This window comes from Corella eumyota, chromosome 2 (genome assembly GCF_963082875.1).
Source record: "Corella eumyota chromosome 2, kaCorEumy4.1, whole genome shotgun sequence".
NCBI lineage: Eukaryota > Metazoa > Chordata > Ascidiacea > Phlebobranchia > Corellidae > Corella > Corella eumyota.
Genome location: NC_137491.1, coordinates 16,712,680 through 16,738,633, shown reverse-complemented (window position 1 = coordinate 16,738,633; position 25,954 = coordinate 16,712,680). Strand labels below are relative to the sequence as shown.

The following is a 25,954-nucleotide window of genomic DNA, read 5'->3' as shown; positions in this document are numbered from 1 at the left end:
AAGCACTAAAATTATATACTTTTAAATAGTCTATTCAATTAAGTTTATTGTACCCAATTACTAAACTAGCAATTCATTATTAAAACTTATAATCTTTTTAGTATACTAGAAATGTGGTTTTAGGGTAACTCCCTTTTAAAATGTAAATAAACTTTTGCAAGTTTTGCAAAACGCGTTTTTTACTTGTCCAAGCTTTAAACGCGTTTTAAATTTAAAGAACGCTATGTCCTCATCAACTAGCAACAATGGAACTTTTATTGGCTTTGATTTCAGTACACAACAGGTTATATTTGTTTTTTAATATAGCCCTAAACTTTCTAAGATTTACCTTTAAAAATTTGCATTAAAAATATATTTTTGACATACAAATAATAGAAATAGTAACCCTCAAACAATTTTAACATTTTAGGTAAAAGTTGTGGTTACAAATTACGATCTTGATGTTGTTGTTAAAGAAATATCAGTACAATTTGATGACGAACTTCCCGAGTTCAAAACCAAAGGTAATGAGTTTAAAACTTTAGATATGCTAATAATGTATTTGGTATAGCAGTTCAGATTTTTTAATAGCCTTTTTATGTGAATTTAAATGTTGGTATAGTCTACTGTTAATGTCAGTGGTTGGTTTAACTATATGAGGTCTTGGGTTTAAAATTCACTACCATGCCGTGGTGCCCTTTAGGTAAAGTCTTATAACTAAAAGCTATGAACAGGATTTCTTTAAGAAATTTTATAAAAATATTCAAAATACCCAAATTAAGTAGTTCAAAATACCCAAATTAAGTAAAAGCAAAATGCCTAAATTAAGTAGAGACTGGTTAGGGTATTAAATGTTACTCTATATTAGAGCTGTAAAGCTGTCCTTTTAAAGATAATAAAAATTAAAAAAACTGTTTCTGAGCAATATTTATAGTTTTTTTTGTTTATACTAGGAGGTGTACATATACATGATGATAAACTTACTGTCACTGCACCAACTATAATGTGGGTAAAAGCATTTGATGTTGCATTAAAGAAATTAAAAGATGAAGGTTTTGATTTTTCCACTGTTTTGGCTGTTTCAGGTACAGGGCAGGTAAATTTAGTGGATTTACTTTTAAATAATTTATTTGCATTTTTTGAGTTAAGGTTTATTTTTTTAAAAGGATTTAAAAAAAAAATTTGATAGAGTTATTTTATTTTAGTAGTTACATATTTTGTATGTGGGGAAGTCAACTTCACACTTAAACATAAAATAATTTTTGTTACTCTTTTAATTTTTATGTATTTGACCCATTAAAAATTACTCTATTTGGGGTAACCTTCAGAAAAATTTCATAACTCCTTTTATAATATTTGTAGCAACATGGTAGTGTATATTGGAAAGAAGGTGCCTCATCAGTGTTAAGTAATTTAAACAGTGAAAAGGATTTGTACGAACAATTGGAAGATTGTTTTTCTGTTAAAGATTCTCCAATTTGGATGGATTCAAGCACTGCTAAGCAATGCAGGTTAGTGGTTTTTTAACCCTTTTTTTAGAGTTTCTTTTCTAAGGCAATAATTTTCAGGCAGGATGGTTTAGTGGTTAGAACTCTTGGCTTCACTACATGCGGTCCTGGGTTCTATCCCCACCGCTCTCATACTGAAACGTTATTGAGTGAGGCCCAATAAATGATTGAACTTCTGTTAAGCCAATACTTAATTAGCATTTTTATTAGCCGGAAATTATAATCTATAATATCCTAAACTCCTAAAGGCAACTCGATATTAAGTTTGGATATTGGATGTTACTTCATGTTAAGGTCAAAAAGTCAACTTTCTTACATCTAGGATAAAAATTTTAGATTCGAATACTCATATCATTCCAAAACATTTATTGTTTAAGTAGTTATATTAAATTTAAAATATCTATTTAATATCTATTAAAGAAATTTATCTATTTAATATCTATAAAAGAAATTTTAATATCTATTAAAGAAATTTAGAGGAAAAGGTAGGAGGAGCTAAACAACTGTCGGAGATAACTGGATCTCGTGCTTATGAAAGATTTACCGGAAATCAAATTTGCAAAGTTTTTGAAACAAATAAACAAGCATATGATAATACAGAGGTAAGGTTTAGTAGTTATATTTTAAAAAACAAAATTAGGCCAACTTTCTATTCATGACTTTTAAATGTTTTTAATAGTATCTACACTATCTTTTTGACTAAAGCAAATTTTTTTAATTCATGTTTTTTTTCTTTTTTTTTGTTTCTATATTTAATTAAATTTTACATTTAGAGAATTTCATTGGTTAGCAGTTTTGCTGGCTCATTATTACTCGGTGGTTATGCTCCAATAGATTATAGTGATGGATCTGGAATGAACTTATTGGACATAAAGTACAAAAAAATATAATTTTTTTGGTATATATGTGAAGGCCAAGTTCACCAGTTGCCTTACGATTTATTACTAGCTGATAGCCCACTTTACCATTGGCATTTCAAATTAAAATATGCTTCTACTTCTAATCTATACTTGGCCTCCAACAATTTACCTATGCACCACAGACAGTAGTTTTTTTGTTTTCTAGGCCTATAAATTTGATAAACATACATAAATATATAAATATTACTCGTCCACTAAGCCTCATTATATATAGATTAGCTTGTTTATTTTGCCTAATTATCAACCTGCCATTTGGTTTTGGCATTAAACAAAGTAATTTTTCATCAGTATCTAAGAGAAGGTTACATAACCTTTAGTTAAATGAATGCAGGAGGTAAAATTAGTATAAAAATTATTATATTTGAAATTTGTAGGAAAAAATGCTGGGATCAAAATTGTTTGTTGACCTGTGCTGATAATAATTTAGAAAAAAAACTTGGCAACCCTGTTCCATCTGCAACAAATCTGGTTAGTTAATTTTTTTCTTTATTTTTTTAGTTCTTATATACAGTATTAGTCAAAAGCCTACCCTTTGGTTGAAGTTTTAAATGTTATAATATGGTTGCAACTTTTAATATTTGAAATAAACTTATATTTGCGATCGTAATTTATCTGCGCACCACAAACGGCAATTTTATATAGTTTCTAGGTCTTTAAATTGATTTTTAATCTATATATACATACATATATCGACTATAAAGCTCCGTTAGATTTAAATTTCCCAGTAAAAAAAAATTTTAATTTTTGCAGGGAAAAGTGTCAAAGTATTTAGTAAACAAATATGGTTTCAATAAAGATTGTGCTGTAATAACTTTTACTGGTGATAATCCTGGTTCAATAGCTGGTTGTAGATTACAGGTAGACACTATTTTATTTATTTTTTAAAAAGTATTTTCTTACAATTTATTAAATGCATTGTGCTGTAGTTAAAGTTGGATATTCACAAGGGACCTAAGTTTAATCATTACCAGTTCAATTCCCACCGATCTCGTGCTGTAGCGCACTTGAATAAGGCGCTATAAACGGTACGAACTCCTGCTAAGCCAGCACTTAATCAGCAGCATAATTTTCGGGCAATTAAAATCTATAATATCTCAAACTGCCACAGGCAACGAGACTGGGTCAGAGTAAATGATGTCACTCTATGTTTAGGTCGCACATTTGACTTTCCCACATTGAGGATAAAGATATATACATGAAAAAAAATACTATTAAAATGCATGAAGCCTATTAAAGTTTATAGTGTTTAATCACTCTAATATATAATTTAGTTGTAATATCAGAATTTTTTTTGTTTTTATTTTAGCACGGAGATGTGTGTGTTAGTTTGGGTACCTCTGATACTTTTATGTTGTGGTTAGATGAACCAAACCCTTCCTTGGAAGGTCACGTGTTTGTAAACCCAATAGACCAAACAGCCTACATGGGTATGCTATGGTAAGTTAATGATTGTCCTTTTAAAATTTAATTGTTTTTTTTAGTATTTAAGCGTGTGTGGCTTAACTTTGATTGACAGGAAAACAATTACGCAATATTTTCAAGGGCTTGATATAGTAGTTGGATCATTTTACTTTACCACAATAGGCTATTGGTTTGATTCCTACTGCCTTCATGTAGTACCACTCTTAAATAAGGTGCTATACACGGTATAAACTCCTGGTAAGCCAACACTTAATCAGCAGCTTAATTTTCTGGCAATTATAGTCTTTATTATCCAAACCCGCAAAAGGCAACTTAATACTGGGTCAGGGTAACAAATGTTACCTTATGTTTAGGTCGTGATTTCGATCTTTTCACATCAAGGATAAAAAATGTTTAACATTCTATAGAATTCTCAGTCGTTCTTTATGCATTCAAAATAAGTTAAAAATTGTTAAACTTTTGTTAGCTACAAAAATGGATCTTTGACGAGGGAAAGTTTTCGTGATAAGTATTGTGAGAAATCCTGGGATTTATTTTCGCAGGCTTTGAAATCAACACCGCCCTTAAACAATGGAAACATGGGTAAAACATCTTAAAATAATGTTAAATACTATGTAAAAGTTATTTAATGGCAGTAATTTAAACAAAACTATAAACAAAATCACTAAGTTTAATAAAGTCACAACCAATTTATTTTTACATTTATTTATTCTCGATGCGGGAAGGTCTGCTTCACGACCTAAACATAGAGTAACATCCGTTACCCCAACGCAGACTCGAGTTTTAAATATTATAGAAAATACAATTAACTGTTGGCTCAGCAGGAGTTTAAACTGTTAATAGCACCTTACACAACGCGCTACAGCATAAGAGCAGTGGGGATCAAACCCAGGACCTCATGTAACACTACACCACGCTGCCAGCTAATTTTAACCACATTTCAATTAATATATAGCATTGTCACCTACTTAACTTCTTCAATAGTAATTTATGTACTTTAGGAATATATTTTGATGCTAAAGAAATAACTCCCGAAGCAGTGGGGCATTATAGATTCAATCAAAATAATGAAAAGGTAATTTTTATTAATCTATCTATTAAAATAATTAAAACAAGCTGTATCTTGAAGTATTTACTAATTACTAACGAGCATATGCCCACAGTGGGATTTAAACCAAGAACCCCTGGTATTACTTTACATATTTTTATATCATTTAACAATAATTGTTTGGAGTTATTTTTTTAAAGTTTTAACTACAGAATAAAAATAATAAATATATTAGGTTGATTCTTTTACGCCACGCGAGGAGGTAAGAGCTTTAATTGAAGGACAATTTATGGCCAAACGTTACCACGCGGAAAAGCTTGGTTACAAATTAAATGAAAACTCTCGCGTACTTGCAACTGGGGGTGCTTCAAACAATACGGAAATTTTACAAGTCAGTTGATTTTGTTTTATCAGGAATATTTCAAAACTTTTTTGCAAATAGTCTGATGTGAATATTGGCCGGGGGCTTTGTAAAGGGGGTAAAACACTTAAAACTACAACATAAGGTTCTAGTTTTTCCAACTACTTTTATTCTGTAGTGCCCTTGAGTAAGACGCTATAAACGGTATAAACTTCTACCTAGCCAAAAACCAAACCGCTACAAGATTAAAAATATATAAAACTGCCAAAGATATTTCAAGGCTAGGTCGGGTAAACATGTGTTACCAATGTTATAGTCAAGTCGTCCTTTTCCAAATCGACAAAAAAAATAAACATAAAAAAATATTAAATAGTGTTTTACTGTTCTAGCTAATTTAAACTTTTTAAAAATATTTGTTATATTAAGCAAGAAAAATTCACAAGTAGTAAATATCTTTTTTAGTCTTTTTTTATATCTTCCTTTTATGTTGTGATTACAGATTTTAGCTGATGTGTTTCAAGCAAATGTTTATACTTTTGACACTGCAAATTCCGCAGCACTAGGTTGTGCTTATAGAGCAAAACAAGGTATAAACGTCTTATAAAAATTAGTGTATCCATTAGGCATCACAACATAAGGTTGTGGGTTTGATTTCCACTGCTTCTATGCTATAGCGCCCGTGAGGAAGGTGCTATAAATGGTATAAACTTATGCTGAGCCAAAACTTAATAACCAGTTGAATTATTGGGCAATTATAATTCATAATATCCCAAACTGCCAAAGGCAACGCGAGACTAGGTCGGGGTTACCGATGTTATTCTATGTTTAGGTCGTAAAGTCGACCTTCAAGAATAATAAATATATAAAAAGGGCCATTTAAAAACGGGTTGTAACAAATGTTCTTTATGTTTAGTTAGACTTTAAAGTCTTTTTACATTAAAAAATGTTAAAATGTTTTTTTAAATTTTTAAATTTTCAGGTTTGTTAGGTTGTAACTTCAGCGACATTTTTATCAACGAACCGTCGTGTAAATTAGTTGCTCAACCACGCCTCCAAGTAAAATATCCGATCGACCGATACGCTCGACTGGAAGCTACTATAACCACGTGACTAATTGTGATCACGTGACAAGGTGTGTGTAATTTATTCAATCATTTTTATTTAATTCTTTCAATCATATTTTATCGACTAGTTAAATTATCATGAAATTAAGAGGCAATTTTTGCAAGCAATATTTATTTATAATACAAATTTAATATATAATATACAAAAATGTCATAATATTAGGTTACTAATTAAACAAAAATGGTGTTTTAATACTTTTTACGAACAATTTCTATCAACATCTAAGATTTTGATATGTACCTTATGCAATTTTGATTTAGCTAACAAATTTTGGATATATATCTAAATGTTAAAATTTTAGCATCTTTTTTACACGTACACCTTTAGCTCATTAGGCTTATTATAGCCTGAACGATATTTATAAGCTTTAGTTTCTTGATCTGACGCAAAGTCTTCGTTTTCGACGCGGCTTGGCGTAAACACAGTTGCTAAAACACTCAGTATAGTTATAGCGCTTGCCCAAAAAGCAACATACATACCCCGACCAAACCTTTAATTTTAAAGCATCAAATTAATTGAAAAATTTGATTAAGGGCGCTTTAAATGGCAATTACAACACGAGGTTCTTGACCCTAATTATGTTAACAATTAGAAAATATCACTATGTTAATAACATTTGAAAAATTGTGAAGGCGATGAAAAAAACAATCACATTAATAGTTGGGCAATACAACCTGTTTAATAATATTTATAAGTAGTAAGCGCGATTTTTTTTTGTAACCCGGACCCATTCTGGAGTTGCCTTTGGCAGTTTGGGATATTATAAAGATTATAATTGTCCTATAATTAAGCTGTTGATTAAGTATTGTCTAAGCGAGATTTTAACCGTTTAAAGCTACATACACATATGCGAAAGCTACATACACATATGCTTCTATACTACGTTCAATGTTATTTACTTAAACAATTGCTAATACCTTAGACATTGGCCGTGGTTAACCTTAAGTCCGTTTCCTTGCTGCTGAGCACAAATCACAAATTCGGAATAAACAGAGACAGCAGACCATATTGATATCCCAGTTATACAAATAGCTGCTACGATAAGAAATACTATTGACGCCAAATACAATTTTCTCGCCATTTTGAAGTTTTTGTAAATTAACGTACCTAAAAAATACATTTACCATTAAACTGAAAAAATTGTATGTTATAGTAAACTGGGAACTTTTATAAAACTGGTGATGCTAACAATGCTTAATATAAGTTTATAGGGAAACCAGTACGCTTCTTTTTTTGGCTATTTTGGTATTTTGGAGTTATTTAATGTTAACTTACGTATTAGATTAAAAAGGCAGCCTAGTGCTGATGTAGCGGTTGCCGTTATTAACAAAAATCTTCCCCATATTATTTGAAAGCTGAACCGCGCAAAGAAGTCGCCCATACCGCTACAGAACGAGTTACCAGATACTGTCCACCTAAAAAGTTTAATAAAATATCTGACTGATAACCAAATAAAAGTCATAACTTTAACTGGATAGTTTTCACTTTAAACTTAGTCTTTGGACGACTAGTCGGGCATGGTATTACACCATTGTCAAATACTCCGATTAGGTCTGCAAAAATATAACGCAATACATATCAAATCAATTTAAAAAATAACACATTTACTTATTGCACCCCTCCCAAAATCCATCATAATAAGACCAAGATTTTGAAAATGCTTTCCCGGGCCCTCCCGGATCGGTTTGCCGCCAATCGGATCGCAGTAATGCCGAGGTGATAAAACAACATGCCATTAAAGAAATGACTGCACTAAAAAACTTGGCTGCTCTTGCCTCCATCTCTATTTAGATTAAAACAACCAGAACACTATCTTTGTTAAAGCAAATAAAGTATTATTTGTCTTTTAAATTACCTATTTTTACCTTAATATATTTCATAGGCTAGGATTTTCCAATTCTTTTAAAGTAAGCCTTACCCAAATAAACAGAACTTTAAAAATCGGTAGACTTGTCTTTGCGGGGTTTGTGGAATAAGCATTCTTGTAGTTCTTAATAAAACAGGTTAATTTGATTGTTGTTCTAGGTATTCTTATGCGACCTCTTCAAATTTTTCATGGGTTGATTAAAAAACCATCTTGACTTTGAACAATTGGTTATATACACAGCAGCAAAACGCAACGTTAAAAGTCCTACTCTTTTAGATATTTAATAAACCGCATACTAAAAGTGGTTTAAAGAATAAGTCAAAAACACTATTGGTGTATGTTTAATAAAAGCTTTTAAGTAGTACAATTCTTCTTACTAGATTTATTTTTATTTTTTTATCAAACTATATAGTAAGATTGTAGTTGTTTTTATATTAGGTAGCTGGAGCTTATGACAATGTTTTAAACAAATAATTTACAAAATTTTAAAGTATTAAATTATATTTTAATTAATATATATATTTTTTAATAATATTTTAATTTTAAAGACATTTTTTTGCTAAAATATTCTGTTTAAATAGTTTTCCATAAACATCTTATAAAATTTTTAATATTTTTATGTGACAAAAATCCCATGACCATCACGTGACAAAATAACCGAACCGAAACAATTTATTAGTGAAAGAAAGTTATTGACGTTTCTTCTAAAAATCCAGCGTATTTTCTGTAAAAATTGTATTTTTGTTCACTTTTTAAACCAAGATGGCGAGGTGGAAGTGTATTGGACCAAAATGTGCTAAATGTTGTTTAATTACAAGCGTATGGGGAGTTATAATGCTGGTAAGCATGTTTTTTATTCTGTAAAAGTAATTTATTTTGTTTTTAAGTTATGATTCTGTCTTTATTTTAGCAAGGGTTCACAAGTTTTTATTTATTTTTTAATAAAAAACAATAAATTATTTTACATTTTTTATATAAAAGCGGGTTTTAAGGATTTTAAAGTGTTTTGTGTTTAACTCTATGTTGTTGAAAAGTCTTGTTTTTGAACAGTTGAATCTATATAAAAATCGTGATTTAAAATAATTAACAAAGAGTTGTATGTATTTTATTTAATACCTGACTTAAAGTTATTAAAAAATGTTATTATAGTAATATAATCTAATGGAAAAGTGCCGTCTTCATGTATAATATACAATATTTAAAAGTTAATTCGTAATTTTGAATAGTTTTTTAACCATTTGATTCAGTATTTTTTAAAATTACCCAACATTTATTTCTCCAACTCATTTGAGTTGCTTTTGTTAGTTTTGGATGGTATTAATGTGGCATATTGTCTATTTATTTGCCTGCTTGCTGGTTTTCAGCCAGGCAAAAGTCATATTGTTGTTAAGTAAGCAGTCAAGGGCGAAACGACATAAATGCAGTTTGGATATAACTCACAGTTTTGTGTAGTTAAGCCAAGTGCTTTAATCCTTACACCATGTTGTCAGTTTCTTGAAACAAAGTTTAACATATTTTTTAGAAAATATAGATAAGTTAGATAGTTTAATGTGTTGTATAAGTGGTTTATTACTGTTTTAATTTGGTGTATAATATATTAATTTTTGTTTAGCTTTTAATGGGAGGAGCATACAAATTACATTCACCCGCTTTATATGCTGATATTCCTGTAGATTTCAGAAACGCCACACAAGTTAGCGAGTAAGTTTTTTATATTTACCTGGTGGTTGATATTACACTCGGTTTACTTCTAAACTGTTAAATCAAATATTTATAAAAAAATAGTTTTTTTCTAGTAAATTTTATGTTTTTTAAACTTTGTTTACTGCAATTTAAGTAAGATTAGCCCAATTTTACAGTTTAAACTATGGATATGAACTCCTGGTAAGCCATTACTTAATCAGCAGCTTAATTATTGGGCAAATATAAACTACATTATCCCAAACTACCAAAGGCAACTTGAGACTGGGTCAGGGTAACTGATGTTACTCTATGTTTAGGTCATGACGTTGATCTTCCCACATTGAGAATAAAGATATATAAAAAAGTGAAGCCATTATTTACCAAACTATTATTTTTTCTTTTTACAGTAAAGATGAAATATTTGCTTTGTACGATGCCACAGGAAATAATTGTTTTATAGCGGCCGGCCTTTACGTTTTGGTACTGTTTTTTAGTCTGTGGCAACTGAAGGTTAACGAAAACTTACAAGCCTACACAGTCCAGTAAATAAAAGCAAAAAAAGAACATATCAAACCAAATAAAGTCACCTACATCAACTCCTGCAAAGCTAAATAAATGATATAAATCATTTATTATTTATTTTAAAAAGTACATAGAAATATCTCATTATTTAACGTAAATATTTTTATAGTTAATCAAATGTACATAAAGTTTGTGTTTTACAACGTGCAATGTTTTATTTTGTCAATAAATAAATGTTATATATTAAATTTATATCTATGCTGATACAAAAAACTATCATCTACTACAATGCATAAAACAACTAACAAGGATGGGTAACATTAATGACTAAAGTCATAAATTTAAATGCTTTTTGAGCTATTTTTCTTCATCAAAGCTAACTTGGATTATTTAAAATTGAGGACAAGTCGGAAGAACTCTCAGCAATCGATGTCAAAGCCGAACGATTTGGCTCTGCAAATTCCGATTCAAATATATCATCAACGCAGTCGTCAAAAACTCCGTTTACTTCCTTGCAAACAGCTTCAAGCATCTCGTCTATTATCTCATTCGATAATTGTGTGACCTCTTTCCAGGGGTCAAACTTCCCTACAGATTGGTGATGGGTTAATAAGAGGTAGCGGTCATGTTCAATTTTATTAGCCAGTATTGCATTCAGTGTACTATCCCTCAACGTAAGTTGAACTTTTTGATTTGATGAAGGAAGTGATTTGTGTTGCTTTTCATCTGTTCTTGATTTTTCTTTACTTGTATTCCTTGTTTTTACAAACCTCACAATATTTTTCTTGGGTGGGGTTGTATAAGGTTTAGGCCCGGAGTTTGATATAGTAATTGGTTCAACTTCAGTTGGTTGATCATTTTGATGGTCTCTTTGTGCTCTTATTTTGACAATGTCATCGCATATCGAGTCCTCGTAATTAATAGTTCTCCATCTTTGCCTTATGCTTCTTTCTTCATCTTCAATTTCCAAAATTCTTTGAAACATATTTGTGAAACATTCTGTTTTGCCCTCCACAGAACCCCACCCTTCATTGGATTGTTTTTCCTTGAAATTTAAATTGTTGATAGTGTCTTTAATTAAATCTTCCATCATGCTGTCAACTACTGAACTTGCCAATCCCTTTTTAATTGAATGATGGACAGCCTTGGTAGGTTTTAGTCTTTTTTCTGTTGGTTGGTTTTGAAATTTGATTTGATTTTCTTGGTTCAAAGACAACATATTTTTGTTGTTTTCAATTGGGTAATGGTTGGCCATTGATTGTGGGGTTATTGTTTCACTAAATGTTGAAGGTGCTTGGGTGAAATTCTCAGTGGGTTTGGGTAACTTTGTCGGGGGGCTGTTGAATGCTAAACGCTGTTTAAAAATCGGGGTTTCGGTATCCCGAGTAGGAGATTTGTCATGTCTGGTTTTTAACTTAGCAGGAGAACGTTGCAATGACATAAAACCACTTTTTTTAGGTGGTTTTTGATTAAACTTTTTCCTAAGTTTTTCCTTTTTTATTACTCCATACATTGAGTGACCAAACTTTTTAAAATCAGTTTTTTTGATGAAATATTGTTGCTTTGGTGGAATGTTTGTTACAACAGTGTCTGGGTTCCAATCCCCAGCTAGAAAATTGTTTCTGTTGGATTGATTCGTTAAATTATTTTTATGATGCTCGTTCATAATATCAAACACCTTTTCCTCAAATCCTGGTGGGTCTTTAAAAGCGACTTTTTGTTTGTTCTTTTTAATAAAGTCTACTTTATGATGCCGACCATGTTTTACTGGTCTTGTTGCCCGTAATTTCTTTTCATTTACGGGTACATAAACGGGTGCTTTATCGGATATAAATCGTTTTTCTTTGGTAACAGTTACCGTTTTAGGATCCTTTTTAGGTTTAGTTTTATATTGTTCTTCCCACTGAGAGTTACTTAGATCTAGTTTGGCAAGTTCGACCGCTTTTTTAAAAATATCAGAAGGATTAAAAACGTTTTCCTGCGTTATTGCACTTTGATAATTCGATTTTTTTTGAAGTTTTTCGATTATAATGCATTGGCCTGAAGCAAAGCTGTCACCGTTCGACGAAGAAGCGTCTAAATTAAACTGGAGTTGGTTTCTATAATTTCTTTCATCATCTACGTTTATCATGGTCAATAATTCGCTATTAATAGTACAGGCAACAAATCCTTAATGCATCCAGTTCATAAATAAAATCAAAACAAACTGTCCCATTTTAAAATATTTGTAAATACAGGGTTGTCAGATTATTTATTTTATTTTTTGTACCAGAATAAAATATTGTAAATTAGTAAAGTATATAAAAGTAAGTTTATAATGATTAAAATAAAGATCATTTTTTTAATTAAATTAATTTAATATAACCAAGAAATTTTAAACTTCAAGCAACTGTTTTAAAGGCGCTATAAACTTTTAAATTGAGTAAACAAACATAGAACGCTTTACAAATATAGAAACATTACTGATATAAATGTGCATGTTATTTAAAGTAAAAACAACGTCAAACAACCATCCGTAAATTAAAAAAAGTGTATTGTTCGTGCCTTCCATATAACGCAACTATAACGAAAAAACACATTTTACCTTTCTCTATTTTTGCGATAATTTTTACCACGTTTTTTCGCAGTCGCTCTTCGTTTACATTAGTGCATAGGCAGCTCAAAAGATTTTACCTTTAACGGTTTTGCAACGCAACTTTTGTAGGTTAAATTTTGTAATTTAAAAGTAATTTGAAAATAATCGAACAAATTAAATAAGATGGCCACTGTTGAACAAGAAATAACTAAGGTAGAATCCGACGTAAAAAGCGATGAAAAACCCGCAGTTGATCAACAGGATTTGGACAAAAAACTTATTCGGCAGATCGAGTTTTACTTCGGCGATTTTAATTTGCATCGCGATAAATTTATGCAGGAACAGATGCAAAAAGACGATGGTTGGTTTCCCATGGACGTAATGCTTAACTTTCAGAGGTTATCAAGTATTTGCTCAGAACCTGGTACAATTCTAGCCGCTTTAAAGAAGTCAAAAAACGGCCTAATGGAAATCGACGTTGAAAACCAAAGGATCAGAAGAAAACCTAGTCGAGCTGTGCCAGAAAATGATGCAAAATATCGAAGAGATTTAAAGTTGAGATCAGTTTACATTAAAGGGTTTCCGCAAACTGAAAGCATCGAGAACATAACCGAATTCCTAGAGGATTTCGGAGGAGTGGAGGGAGTTCAACTCAGACGCAATCAGAACAAATTTCAAGGAAGTGCTATGTTCAAAGGTTCACTGTTCGCAACTTTTTCGAAGTTAGAAGAAGCAGAAAAATTCTTACAGGCTCCCATGGTTTATTACAAGGATAAAGAGCTTGAAAAAATGAGCAAAGATGCTTTCTGGAAGGAAAAAGAAGCAGAAGAAGCCCAAAAGGGCGGCAAGAAAAACAAAAAAGTGTCCCCCAACAAGAATGGAAATAAAAACGATGCTCCGGAAGAGAAAGAGGAAGAAGTGCTTAGTTTTGTGTTTGTATCTAACTTAACCGATGATGGAATCTCTCATCTCGATATGAAGAATTATTTTGAAAATGTCGGTGCTCCTTCAATTAAGTTTTTTAGTCGATTCGAAAAGAATGGTCCAACAGGATATTGTGTATACACAACAGCTACAGGAGCTACAGAGGCAATTGACTACTTAACAGAACAAGAAAACGGATTGGTTACTGAAATAAAGTCCTCACCCGAGGTTACTTTTGCTAAGATCACTGACGAAGATGCGGTTAAGGCTCAGGAGTGCTATGAAGAGTTCCGACAAAAAATGAGCGGAGGAAAGAATAAATTTGGGAAGCGGGGAGGACGTTTCGACAAGAAAAAAAGACAATTTAACAAACATCATACAAGGTTTGGTAATGATGGTGAGCCTGCCGCAAAACAAGTTAAGACTTAAACAACACTGAATCTTGAATTAATCCTGTTTTATTTGATTTTAAATCAGGAAAAAACTTTTGCTAATATGGTAAAGGGTTTGTGTTTTCTTTAGTTTTTTTACACCAAGTTTTCTATGTTTTTTATAACAAAATTGTGTACAAAGTTCAAATTCTGTAAACAAATTGGTTCAACTGTAATTATCGTTTTTATGCCTAATTACTTTGCAGTTTTTTGTTCAATAACTCAGTCTACATCTTAAGTTTATAACACAATCAAAGTTTGAATCATTCTTAAACTTTTCAATTCATCACTGCCTTATTTCAAGCTCTTTTTTTAACTTAAAACCCAAAACTGTATTTAATTTGCTAGGTGCCGAGATTACAGGATTATGTATAGGATAGTTATTGCTGTGTGTATATGTGTTGGGTTAGCTGTGGGGCTGGATAATGGGGTTGCCAGAACCCCGCCAATGGGATGGCTTGCTTGGGAAAGATTCAGATGTGTGACAGATTGTGAAACTTTTCCGAATGATTGTATTGGTGAAAAGCTCTTCATGGACATGGCTGACAAGTAAATTTATAATTAATTTTATATTTTTTTATATTTATTAATCCTTAATATAGGAAGGTTGACTTCATGACCCAAACATAGAGTAACATCAGTTACATTGACCCAGTCTTAAGTTGTCTTTGGCAGTTTGGGATATAATTATGTTTACCCAATAATTAAGCTGCTAATTAACTATTTACTAAGTAAAGTGGGGATTGAACCCAGGACCTCATGTGGTGAAGCCAAGTGTACTGACTACTACACCCTACTGCCAGTTGATATTTATTATAAAATAGACTGTTTTTTATATTTTTTTGTTCTTGGAGTGGAAAAACCAGCTACACAGTCTTAACATGGGTTAAAATTAGCTCTATGACCCAGTCTTTAATTGCCTTTAGCAGTCCAGGAATTTTTTGATTACATTGCAAACTTTTTTTTTTTTTTTTTGTATATATATTTATCCTTGATGTGGAAAAGTCGAATACCAACTTAAACATAGAGTAACATCAGTTACTCCGAGCCAGTCTCGAGTTGCCTGTGGCAGTTTAGGATATTATAGATTATAATTGCCCGATAATTATACTGCTGATCAAGTGCTGGATCAGCAGGAGTTCACACCATTTATAGCGCCTTACTCAAGGGCGCTACAGCATGAGAACAGTGGGGATTGAACCCACGACCTCATGTGTGGTGTAGCAAGTGTTCTTACCACTACACCACGCTGCCGGTCTTTTGTTTATAATGTCCACTTTTTGGAAACCAATACTAACTTCTTTTAAAATTATTTTTTTAGATTAGCATCTGATGGTTGGAAAGAAGTTGGGTATCAGTTTGTTAACATTGATGATTGCTGGATGTCGAAAGAAAGGGATTCTAATGGAAAGTTAGTTGCTGATCCCAAACGCTTTCCACATGGAATGAAGTATTTGGCGGATTATGTTCATTCCAAGGTACATACATTGTTTTAAAAAAAGGTTTTTACTTATTTCTGATATTGCCTTTTTGGCAGGCTTTTAAAGATTGGTTTGGGTGAAAAATGTAACCCTTTACTTAGGCTGGGGCCTGTAAAATTGTAAACATTATGGGTAAATAAATTTTAAAAAAATTGCTGGGCTGTTGGATTAACTGTGCTTTATTTCCTAAAACTTGGCTGTTTAATTTTGCAGGGTTTAAAACTTGGTATATACGAAGATTATGGCAAACTAACATGCGGTGGTTACCCTGGCTCTCAAGGCTATGAGGTCATTGATGCCAACACATTTGCTGAGTGGGGAGTCGACATGCTTAAATTTGACGGTTGTTATTCTAACGACACTTCCAAAGAAATTGGTTATCCACTTATGAGCAGTGCATTGAATAAAACTGGACGGCCCATTGTGTTTGATTGTAGTTGGCCTGCTTATGAAGGAGGTTTACCACCTAAGGTAAGTATTTGATCATTTTTTAAAGTTTTATTTACACTATTGACAGTTAATATACCAAGTATGTTAACTAATATACCGGCAGCGTGGTGTAGTAGTAAGAACACTTGCTACACCACACATGAGGTCGTGGGTTCAATCCCCACTGATCTCATGCTTTAGCGCCCTTGAGTAAGGCGATATAAACGGTATGAACTCCTGCTGAGCCAACACTTAATCAGCAGTATAATTATTGGACAATTATAATCTATAATATCCCAAACTGCCACAGGCAACTCGAAATTGAGTCGGAGTAACTTATGTTACTCTATGTTTAAGTCGCACATTCAACTTTCCCACATCGAGGATAAAGATATATAAAAAAAAATACTAAAGGCATAAAATTTTGACCAAGTCATATATTTTATTGTAATCCACTAATAAATAGCCCATCCTGGTTTAACAATAGGGTTGTAACTTTCAACTAATATTTGCTCCTGATAATTTACTCGCACACTACAATCGGCAGTTTTAACTATTTTGGAGGCCTATAAATTGGATATACACACATGCAACTATCGTCTGCTAAGCTCCATTGGAAATATAGATAACATATTTTTTTACTAATTGTTTTACTGCAAAAAAATAGTTAGAGCATTTTGTTGTTGGGGTTTAAAATAAATATTATATGCAGGTTAATTATACCCAGCTGGGTGAGATTTGCAACTTGTGGAGGAACTACGGAGACATCCAGGACTCTTGGGATAGCGTGACAAACATTATTGATTGGTGGGGAAAGAATCAAGATGTTCTCATCCCTGCTGCCGGACCTGGAAGATGGAATGATCCGGACATGCTTATTGTGGGGGACTTCTCTTTGAGTCTGACACAATCAAAATCACAATTTGGTAAGTTTTTTTTAGTTTTAGTTTAATTTCATTACCTTTTAACTTATATACTTTATATATATATAGCTTATTTATAAAGGCTACATACCTTTGTTTGTGATTTATTTTAAAATTGTCCTATTTGTGCAAATTTTCCCCAAAACTAGTTAATTGAAGTTGTTTTATTTGTGTTAATATTCCCAAAATTAAAATGACAATCAATTTAATTTTTAGTTAATTCTAAGTTGACTCGCAGTTTTATGATTTATACTTTTATGACAACATTATTCTTTTAATAAGTTTATGAATGATCACTGGTTTTTTAGGCATGTGGGCAATGCTTGCAGCTCCTTTGTTTATGTCAAACGACCTTAGAAGCATTAGTCCTGGTGCAGTGGAAATCCTTCAGAATCGCGATGTAATTGCAGTCAGCCAGGATCCCTTAGGAAAACAAGGTCACCGATATGTGAATAGTAACAGCATTCAGGTAATTACTTAACTGTTCACACAATTTATTCGGTACGGCCTACTAATTAAATACTGCACTTTATGTGCTAATATTTTGTTAATAATCAACAAAATTGGAAGTTGTGCAGTTGGTGGCTATTTTAACACTTTTATTTGCCAAGTGTGTATTTGAGTGCTATAATGCAAGGCACTGGTTTTAATTAGTTAAGGTTATTTAATGTAAACAGACTGCACAACCCAGCTAATATTTGCCCAATCTGTTACGAAACTTATCACAGTATTTACAAAAAGGAGAACAGTAGATGCTTTAAAAAACCCTTTTTTTAATTTTTGATATAGTGGTTAGAACAACCGGCGGCGTGGTGTAGTAATAAGAACACTTGCTACACCACACATGAGGTCGTGAGTTCAATCCCCACTGCTCTCATGCTGTAGCGCCCTTGAGTAAGGCGGTATAAATGGTATGAACTCCTGCTAAGCCAGCACTTAATCAGCAGCATAATTATTGGGCAATTATAATCTATAATATTCCAAACTGCCAAAGGCAACTCAAGACTGGGTCAGAGTAACTGATGTTTCTCTATGTTTAATTCGCGCATTTGATTTTCCCACATCGACGATAAAGATATATACAAAAAAAAAAAAAAACACACTTGGATTTACTAAAAAAAGTTCTAAGTTTGATCCTTACTGCTCTTGTGTTAAAATTTCCTTTTGTTCAGGCTCGAATAATTTAGGTATATTTTAGAGTAATAAAAGTTACTCTATGTATAGGCTATAAAGTTGGCTTTTTTTGGTTGAAGATTATTGAATTTAAATAATTTTTATTATTTCTAGATTTGGAGTCGTCCCTTGGTAAACAAAGCAAGTGCAATTGCAATTTTAAGCACCAGGACAGACGGCGACCCTCATCAGGTCATATTTACTCTGCGACAACTTGGCATCACAACCACATCTACTCTGCTTGATTTGTTTACAAAGAAAACATCTGGAAAAATTTCTCCTGATATGCAAATTGAAGTTTATGTTGACCCTAGTGGAATTATAATGTATAAAGCAATACCGGTGGAATTTGAAATCTTTGAGGAAATTGATATTGACATCACCTTTTAAAAATGAGTTTAAAAATTTATATTCTTCTAATTTTCACGTCACATTTATTTTAATTGTTAATGATTTGTTATTCTTAAATTTCATAAAGTTCAATTTGTGTTGTTTATTGCATTTGTGAGATTTAATTTTGTAGCAAAAAGTCAATGTAAGATTACAGCAATATTAAATTGGTTTATGATTAAATTATATTATAATTCCTGTTTTTTTGTGCAATATTTTTGTTCAACTGATTTCTGTGATTACAAAAACTTCTATTGGTTTAAGGTAAGTTTTGCAAAGTGTTAAATTGAGTTGTTACCTTTAGTACTGTTTTAAAACTTATTAGTTTAATTGCTTTTCCTTAAATTTTTTTATGAGTTGTTATAATTATGCAATATTTTATATTTGTTGTTGTAATCTGTGTTTATTTTTATGAGCACTAAAAATACATTACATAAGCCTGTCAAAAAATTATTTGCGTAATTGTTTAATAAAACATGATTATTTCATTGAAATGGTTGATTTTTTTTTATTATGATTTCCTAATACATCTTGTTTTAAACATACATTTTTATTTAAAAAAAATGAACTAATTTTAAACGAAGGGAGATATTTTTATAAAAGGTTCTTTTAAAACTTATCTGAGGACTTTACTAAAAACAATTTAACATGGAATATTTGGGAATCAAACTAAATGTATTTGGCCAGAACACTACAGTAAACTCATTTTTTAACTAATTTTTATTTTATGATGTTTTATTTAGTATTTATCGCCACGTTGGTAATCGATTACAAAACTTAGAAAATTTTAAAGTATTTAGTTTAATATTTTGACAACCCTGCTTTTATGAATATCACGTGTTTAAAAATCAACAGCATCGTTTAACGTTGTTTTCGTTAGGAAATCGCGAAAACCAAAGAAGTTTAGTTGTTTTGTGCAAAATCATTTGTGACAGTGGGTTAAGAAAAGGTTTAGGTTGTTCACGATTGTTTTAAATGATCTTTAATTTTTTTAAATTTAATATTTGCGCGCTAAAAGACATGGCATGACTAAAAAAAAATGTTACTTTCTGACTTTTAAACGAAACCAGAAACAGCCACTAGCAGACTAGCAGACTAAAAAAGTCGATAATTTAGAAAAAGCAATTATTTTCATGTTTATTTTATTTTTGCATGTAAAATAATATACTTCAAAATTTATTGCATTTATTTTAGCGATTAGAAAAAATTTAATGTAAATATAAGAATTGAAATAAAATTCTAATATGTCTGATAACGTCGAAAAATCTTGGCCCTCATGGAAAATTGCTCTGGCTGTTGCTGTTCCAGTGGTAATAGGGGCAGCAGGAGTTTACTACTACACGCGGCCTGGTGATAAAAAAGAAGCAACATCCAAATTGGATGCGCCAAGAAGTGAACCGGAAGGTAGTTCGTCACCTAAAAAAGAAACCAATGTTAGTGAAGTTAAAGTTGAAGCCAAAAAAGTAATTCTTTTACATTGTTTAAATGGTTTGGATTGCTTTTATTCACTTTTATAATGGACAGAAGTTAAAAAACAGGCTATTTTGGTACAAAGGGTCTTAGGTTCGATCCTCACTGATAGCGCTTATAATAAAACTTCTTTTTAAATATATAATTTAAACAAAGTTTTTACATTAAAATATCGTTTGTGTTATTAATATTTCTGTTACTTTTTAGACAACATTTCAACAAGCTCAGGATCTTAAAAACGAAGGAAACAAACTTTTTAAACAAGGTAAATACAAAGAAGCGATAATCAAATATTCTGAAGCAATCGAAGTCTGTCCACCAAGCCACAAAATTGAAAAATCAACTTACCATCAAAACAAAGCAGCTGCCCTGGAAAAAATGGTAAAATATTACAACAAATTAAATATTATTGGGTAAAATTTCTCATATCAAATGAAAATTTAAAAAAATTTGTTAACAAATATGCACTATGAGGTTTCGTAAATTTCATATTGCACATCTATATGTATATATATATATATATAAATAACAGCAGCATGGTGTAGTGGTCAAAACACTTTCTACACTACATGAAGCGCTATAAATGGTATGAACTCTTGCTGAGCCAACACCTAATCAGCAGCTCTATGATATTCCAAAATGCCACAGGCAACTCGAGACTGGGTCAGGGTAACTAATGTTACTCTAAGTTAAGGTCGCACATTCGACCTTTCCACATCAAGGATAATTGTATACAAAAATAAATATTTCTTTTAAAAATGAATCGATACAACATTTATTTTTTTATTATTTTAGGAAAATTGGGAGGGAGTATTGGAAGAATGCACAGCAGCAGTTACACTTAACCAACGTTATGTAAAAGCTCTTTACAGAAGGTCAAAAGCTTTGGAAAAACTGGGCCAACGGGAAAACTGTTTGGAAGGTAATTTTTTACTGTAAAATTTAATAATAAATTATTTTCATTTTACAAAAGTTGCAAGTTTGTTTCTATTATATTAGAATTTTTGTTTGTTGAAAAATTAAAAGTCAAGTTAATATATTATTAGGACCGAGCCTGCTAAGCTTAAGAATATATTCAAATTTATTTTTTTTAGTTGTTTTAATTCGGGTTTAGGGTCATATATTGTTAAAAATTTTATCTTTGATTTGTAAAAATTAGTTTATTTTTTCAGATATTACAACTGTTTGCATTTTGGAGGGTTTCCAAAACAACAGCACGATGATGTTTGCAGATGACATTTTAAAACAAATAGGAAAGGAAAAAGCAGCTGAAAAATACAAAGTAAAACAATATTTTTTATGAAAGTTAATTCTTATAAAACTGTTTGGCATTGTGAGATATCGTATTATTTGAATTATTATTAATAATTTTATAAAAACACATTTTTTCGATTAAATATAAAAATAGATTAGTTTAATATAAATTACCTTAGTAAATATATAATTTTTCATTCATAAAATATTTTAATTTTAATTTTTTAGAACCGCAAACCATTGGTACCATCATCAGTATTCATAAAACAATATTTTGCTAGTTTTCATGATGATGTAATCTCACAAAAACTTACTCAGGAAGACAGAGAAAAGGCTGAACAAAGGTGCAATACAATTATTTATTTTAAATGCAACTTTTTAGAATTTTTCTTAATTTTTTTTTTTTAAAGTGGTTACATTCGAGCAAAGATTGCATTCGAGAACGAGGAATTTGAAAAAGTTATCGAATATTGCACTGAAGAAATCGAACAAGAAAGTAAGAAATTTAAAACATATTTATCAATACTACTATTCAATAGCCTGCCAACGGCCGAGATATTAATTGTTGTAATATGGTTGCAACCCTCAATAATTATTTGCCCGCACACCACAAAAGTCTATAAATTGGGCAGACCTGTATCTATTGTCCACTACGCTCCGTTATATATTTAGATTAATTACCTGTTTTTTGTTGATAAATTTACTAATTTTTTATTAAAAAACATAAATCAATAAAATTTTTGATTTTTTTGGCTGATTTGGAATAATTTGTGGTTGGTAAATTTTTTTATAAAGTGTTTGCACATCAGTGACAATTTCTACATGATATTTTAAAGTTGAAGTTTTAATAATTAATGTTCATGTTAGGTGAGGGTGTGAATTACAAAACAGAAGCGCTGTTGTTACGTGCAACATTTTATTTACTTATGGGAAACATTGCAGAAGCTCAACCAGACCTCAATAAAATTATTGATACAAAAGATGCCTGCATTAAGGTAAGAAAAATTACGATTAAATATTTTTAAAATAAATATCTAATTATAGCTAAAGTGCCTCTTAAAATGGCATACCTTACTGTCAATTATTTTTTATAACAATGATAAATTTTTTACTTATCTATTCTCGATGTGGGAAAGTCAAATGCCGACTTAAACATAGAGTAACATCAGTTACTCTGACCCAGTCTCGAGTTGCCTGTGGCAGTTTGGGATATTATAGATTATAATTGCCCGATAATTATACTGCTGATTAAGTGCTGGCTCAGCAGGAGTTTGTACCGTTTATAGCACCTTACTCAAGGGCGCTACAACATGAGATCAGTGGGGATTGAACCCACGACCTCATGTGTGGTGTAGCAAGTGTTCTTACCACTACACCACGCTGCAAATATTAGGAATCTGTTTTGATTGTTGTGAATTTAAATTTTAGGAAAGTTTGGTAGTCTTACATTTATATTGATGTTTTTTTTTAAATTATCAAATGAAGGGTTTTACCAATATCAGAATTGTTAATAAGTTTCTAACAAAATGTTCTTTCAGTTACGAGCAAATGCATTAATTAAACGAGGGAGTTTAAAAATGCAACAACAAAACCCGAAAGAAGCATCTGAAGATTTTGATATTGCTGTTCAGATCGATCCAAATAATTCTGATGTATTTCATCATAGGGGACAAGTAAGTTGGTTTTAGATTTTTGTATAAGGAGAAAAATATTAGCTTTTTTAATAGTATTTTATTAGGCTACTCATGTTTTTTGAAAATTCTGTTGAATTTTTTTGTGTCAAATTATTAATTTAATTCTTGCCCTAGAAAATATATTTTTAAATTGAAAAAGTTGTTAGAAATAATTTTGCTTAATTTAATTTTCCGAATGTTGGATGTTATGATATTAAATATGCTTGTTTATTAAATTAATCTTTAATTGGATTTTAGTTTTGATATTTACCAGAAAATTTATGTCCTGGGTATTGTAATAACAATTTTTGATATATCATATAATTATTGTATTTCACAGTTACATATTCTCTTGGACAACGTGGATGGAGCTCTTGGAGATTTCGACAAATGTATTAAAATAAATCCTGAGTTTGCAATGGCCCATGCACAGCGATGTTACACTGTTTACAGGTAGCTTAAAAAAACAAAAAATAATATTTTTATGCTGTATACACAAATAAATACATGTACAGATAAAAGACTTAGAATATTAAAATAACTTGATTTTTTTTGCACAAAAAATTACAGTGAAAACTACTGTTTATAAACTTTCACAAAAATTACAGTGAAAACTACTGTTTATAAACTTTCTTTTTTTAAGTTTTTAGAAAGTATTTTTATTTATGGTTTCGAATTCGAAATGTATTCATTTATTGTCATCGCCCAAAAAATTATTTGTTTTAATATTTAGAGGACATGTTATTGTGTGTTAAAATTAGGAAGTCTGTTATTTCCTGAACAAATTAATTACCTTTCACTGATATTACATTTGTTATTATTTAAACACAGACAAGCAGTGGCTAAAAATGATGTGGTTTTAACAACAACTGCCACCAATGAATTTCAAGTAATTATCGATAAATATCCAAAATGCTCTGAAACTTATGGTCTGTATGCACAGGTACAATATTTTTAACACAAAAATCCATGCAAGTAATTTAATGACTTGTTATTACGCTTAACCATTTTGGAACTTTTGTTACTAAACCATTTCAGGTATTGTCAGTCTAGTGATATTTTATTTCCATTTTTTTTTAATTTAATAATGTTTCAGTTTTTGAATTAATAAAGGTTTCTATAAAATAGAAGAACTTGAAATTAAACCCAGGACCTTATGTTGTGATGCTTAGTACTTTCAACAAAGGCCATGCAGCTATTGTTGTGTTTGATCATAATTAATATTTTGAATTCCCTATTTTAATGTTGTTGTGTTTTTTTAGTCTTAGTAATATTAATAATTAATTTAAAATTTGTTTCACTTACATTAATCAAGTAACAAATAGATAAAACCTTATTCTACTGGGGCTTTAGTTTTTTACTTACTTAATTGTGTTAAACTTAGTTATTTAATTTCTATCAACTTGTTAATATTTAACTGTCCAAAAGGTAAACAAACCCATTTATTTTTAGGCACAAACTGATAGTGGACATTTCGATAAAGCTGATGAACTTTTTGCAACTGCAATTTCAATCGAACCGGATAATGCAACTTTATATGTGCACAGAGGGTAATGTTGTTAGAAGATTTAAAGTAGAACTAAGCTATTGATATGTAAATTACAGCATTGTTACCCTTATTATTTTGTTTTATATGTGTTGCCTTTTCCCCCATTATTTAATAGAAATTATTTTTAATATGCTTTATTTTTCTAAAATTTTGTTTTTATTGACTAATGTTTTGTTTTAAATTTTTATCGGTTATAACTGTTGTTTTTAATTTTTTCTTTTTTGTTTTGTAGTGCACATTTCATAAGAATATTTATACAACACAGTACAAAAGCTATTTTATTGTTTGGGTGACTGTTTTTTGATTTCGACTTTTCTTTGTTATTTAGTTTACTTCAATTACAATGGAAACAAGATATTGACGAAGCTCTTAAATTTGTGTCAAAAGCTTTAGAAGTTGACAACAAATGTGATTTCGCTCACGAAACTATGGGCACAATAGAAGTTCAAAGGTGAAACCATATTATATTCCATTTTTTGAAAGTAAAAATTTCTCTGTTATATAAATATATCAAGCTTTTTAGGCCAGCTTAGCAGTCTTAGAAAGCCAAATTTTAGGTTCAAACAATTTTAATATTTTATTAAATTCTTTTTTTTTTGGAAATAACTGCTTCCTTAATTATTATTTTTTTTTAATTTTTTGAATTCATTTGATTTAAAAAATACTAATATATATTTTCCGAAATTACAGAGGCAATCTGGACAAGGCAACTTTGCATTTCGGCCACGCCATTGACTTTGCAAAATCTGAATTAGAAATGGCTCATTTATTTGCCTTGCAAGCAGCAGCAGTTGCCCAAGGTAATATTACAAAAAAATATGGATTGCGCCCTCCCATGCCTGGAATGATGTAAAAGAATTAAAAGTTAGTTTAAATACATTTAAAAAAAGTACAAAAATCTTGTTTGCAATTGCTATACTATGTAAGTTATTTTATTTGTGTTTTGTTAAAGTAAAATTACTGTTTGGGCCTTTGTATAATACAATAACCAACCAAATGTCCAAATACGTTAACAGTATTGCAATTTAAAAATTATTTTTGGTTTGTTTTTATTTGATCTTTAAATACAATCATGACTTAATTCTTCAAATTTAGTTAAGTGTAATCGTGTCCGAGTAATTTTTGTGTGTAAAGTTTATATTTTGTAATTATTGTTGTACCAACTGGGACCAAATAAATTCTAATACTTGCAACTTCAAAATTTGTATTTTTATTAGAAGTAAAATAAGGAATACCCATTTTACACA

At 30.7% G+C, this 25,954-nt stretch overlaps 7 protein-coding genes across 9 annotated transcripts; 5 read left to right on the top strand and 2 right to left on the bottom strand.

Annotated features, from left to right (window-relative positions):
* The first annotated feature begins 194 nt into the window (after positions 1-194).
* Positions 195-8,662, top strand: LOC145741170 (xylulose kinase-like). The gene is made up of 15 exons (XM_082558700.1): positions 195-283; positions 410-503; positions 933-1,075; positions 1,342-1,490; positions 1,957-2,089; positions 2,261-2,361; positions 2,782-2,875; positions 3,158-3,265; positions 3,714-3,844; positions 4,296-4,411; positions 4,831-4,904; positions 5,113-5,268; positions 5,738-5,825; positions 6,218-6,370; positions 8,389-8,662. The coding sequence occupies exons 1-14, from the start codon at positions 224-226 to the stop codon at positions 6,346-6,348; spliced, it is 1,578 nt and encodes a 525-aa protein (XP_082414826.1). The 5' UTR covers positions 195-223; the 3' UTR covers positions 6,349-6,370; positions 8,389-8,662.
* LOC145741171 (uncharacterized) lies at positions 6,519-8,324 on the bottom strand. Of its 2 annotated transcripts, XM_082558702.1 has the most exons (5): positions 8,229-8,324; positions 7,972-8,146; positions 7,639-7,778; positions 7,281-7,470; positions 6,519-6,853 (listed from the first exon to the last, which is right to left on the bottom strand). In XM_082558702.1, the coding sequence occupies exons 2-5, from the start codon at positions 8,142-8,144 to the stop codon at positions 6,673-6,675; spliced, it is 684 nt and encodes a 227-aa protein (XP_082414828.1). In that variant the 5' UTR covers positions 8,145-8,146; positions 8,229-8,324; the 3' UTR covers positions 6,519-6,672. The 2 variants fall into 2 exon arrangements, with proteins under 2 accessions (XP_082414828.1, XP_082414827.1); XM_082558701.1 differs by having other exon boundaries at positions 7,972-8,268.
* Positions 8,663-8,879: 217 nt separating the features above from the next.
* On the top strand, positions 8,880-10,681 carry LOC145742294 (ribonuclease kappa-like). The gene is made up of 3 exons (XM_082560077.1): positions 8,880-9,070; positions 9,843-9,931; positions 10,321-10,681. The coding sequence occupies exons 1-3, from the start codon at positions 8,993-8,995 to the stop codon at positions 10,457-10,459; spliced, it is 306 nt and encodes a 101-aa protein (XP_082416203.1). The 5' UTR covers positions 8,880-8,992; the 3' UTR covers positions 10,460-10,681.
* On the bottom strand, positions 10,372-12,600 carry LOC145742291 (uncharacterized). Its single transcript, XM_082560075.1, has one exon. It carries the CDS (start codon positions 12,564-12,566, stop codon positions 10,812-10,814), a length of 1,755 nt encoding a protein of 584 aa, XP_082416201.1. The 5' UTR covers positions 12,567-12,600; the 3' UTR covers positions 10,372-10,811.
* A 467-nt stretch (positions 12,601-13,067) lies between these two features.
* LOC145743930 (lupus La protein homolog) lies at positions 13,068-14,713 on the top strand. Its single transcript, XM_082562004.1, has one exon. It carries the CDS (start codon positions 13,194-13,196, stop codon positions 14,361-14,363), a length of 1,170 nt encoding a protein of 389 aa, XP_082418130.1. The 5' UTR covers positions 13,068-13,193; the 3' UTR covers positions 14,364-14,713.
* A 1-nt stretch (position 14,714) lies between these two features.
* LOC145743929 (alpha-N-acetylgalactosaminidase-like) lies at positions 14,715-19,216 on the top strand. The gene is made up of 6 exons (XM_082562003.1): positions 14,715-14,914; positions 15,687-15,843; positions 16,060-16,317; positions 16,988-17,201; positions 17,507-17,667; positions 18,486-19,216. Exons 1-6 carry the CDS (start codon positions 14,733-14,735, stop codon positions 18,759-18,761), a joined length of 1,248 nt encoding a protein of 415 aa, XP_082418129.1. The 5' UTR covers positions 14,715-14,732; the 3' UTR covers positions 18,762-19,216.
* Positions 19,217-19,959: 743 nt separating this feature from the next.
* On the top strand, positions 19,960-25,895 carry LOC145741970 (mitochondrial import receptor subunit TOM70-like). Of its 2 annotated transcripts, none has more exons than XM_082559679.1 (13): positions 19,960-20,194; positions 20,439-20,612; positions 21,027-21,153; positions 21,404-21,513; positions 21,714-21,829; positions 21,896-21,981; positions 22,353-22,480; positions 23,024-23,158; positions 23,499-23,611; positions 23,990-24,101; positions 24,611-24,708; positions 25,036-25,158; positions 25,398-25,895. In XM_082559679.1, exons 1-13 carry the CDS (start codon positions 20,006-20,008, stop codon positions 25,558-25,560), a joined length of 1,674 nt encoding a protein of 557 aa, XP_082415805.1. In that variant the 5' UTR covers positions 19,960-20,005; the 3' UTR covers positions 25,561-25,895. The 2 variants fall into 2 exon arrangements, with proteins under 2 accessions (XP_082415805.1, XP_082415804.1); XM_082559678.1 differs by having other exon boundaries at positions 19,960-20,224.
* Positions 25,896-25,954: the final 59 nt, after the last annotated feature.

Excerpts from the sequence above, each read along its gene's own strand:
- LOC145741170 (XM_082558700.1), top strand. The coding sequence starts at position 224 with ATGTCCTCATCAACTAGCAACAATGGAACTTTTATTGGCTTTGATTTC. Across the intron at positions 284-409 it reads TTGATTTCAGTACACAACAG|GTAAAAGTTGTGGTTACAAA; the intron begins GTTATATTTGTT and ends TTAACATTTTAG. Across the intron at positions 4,412-4,830 it reads CTTAAACAATGGAAACATGG|GAATATATTTTGATGCTAAA; the intron begins GTAAAACATCTT and ends TATGTACTTTAG.
- LOC145741171 (XM_082558702.1), bottom strand. The coding sequence starts at position 8,144 with ATGGAGGCAAGAGCAGCCAAGTTTTTTAGTGCAGTCATTTCTTTAATG. Across the intron at positions 7,779-7,971 it reads TTTTGGGAGGGGTGCAATAA|GTGGACAGTATCTGGTAACT; the intron begins GTAAATGTGTTA and ends TAAACTTTTTAG. Across the intron at positions 6,854-7,280 it reads AACCACGGCCAATGTCTAAG|GTTTGGTCGGGGTATGTATG; the intron begins GTATTAGCAATT and ends TTAAAATTAAAG.
- LOC145742294 (XM_082560077.1), top strand. The coding sequence starts at position 8,993 with ATGGCGAGGTGGAAGTGTATTGGACCAAAATGTGCTAAATGTTGTTTA. Across the intron at positions 9,071-9,842 it reads TATGGGGAGTTATAATGCTG|CTTTTAATGGGAGGAGCATA; the intron begins GTAAGCATGTTT and ends ATTTTTGTTTAG. Across the intron at positions 9,932-10,320 it reads AACGCCACACAAGTTAGCGA|TAAAGATGAAATATTTGCTT; the intron begins GTAAGTTTTTTA and ends TTCTTTTTACAG.
- LOC145742291 (XM_082560075.1), bottom strand. The coding sequence starts at position 12,566 with ATGATAAACGTAGATGATGAAAGAAATTATAGAAACCAACTCCAGTTT.
- LOC145743930 (XM_082562004.1), top strand. The coding sequence starts at position 13,194 with ATGGCCACTGTTGAACAAGAAATAACTAAGGTAGAATCCGACGTAAAA.
- LOC145743929 (XM_082562003.1), top strand. The coding sequence starts at position 14,733 with ATGTATAGGATAGTTATTGCTGTGTGTATATGTGTTGGGTTAGCTGTG. Across the intron at positions 15,844-16,059 it reads CGGATTATGTTCATTCCAAG|GGTTTAAAACTTGGTATATA; the intron begins GTACATACATTG and ends TTAATTTTGCAG. Across the intron at positions 16,318-16,987 it reads AAGGAGGTTTACCACCTAAG|GTTAATTATACCCAGCTGGG; the intron begins GTAAGTATTTGA and ends TATTATATGCAG.
- LOC145741970 (XM_082559678.1), top strand. The coding sequence starts at position 20,006 with ATGTCTGATAACGTCGAAAAATCTTGGCCCTCATGGAAAATTGCTCTG. Across the intron at positions 20,613-21,026 it reads CAGCTGCCCTGGAAAAAATG|GAAAATTGGGAGGGAGTATT; the intron begins GTAAAATATTAC and ends TTATTATTTTAG. Across the intron at positions 22,481-23,023 it reads CAAAAGATGCCTGCATTAAG|TTACGAGCAAATGCATTAAT; the intron begins GTAAGAAAAATT and ends ATGTTCTTTCAG.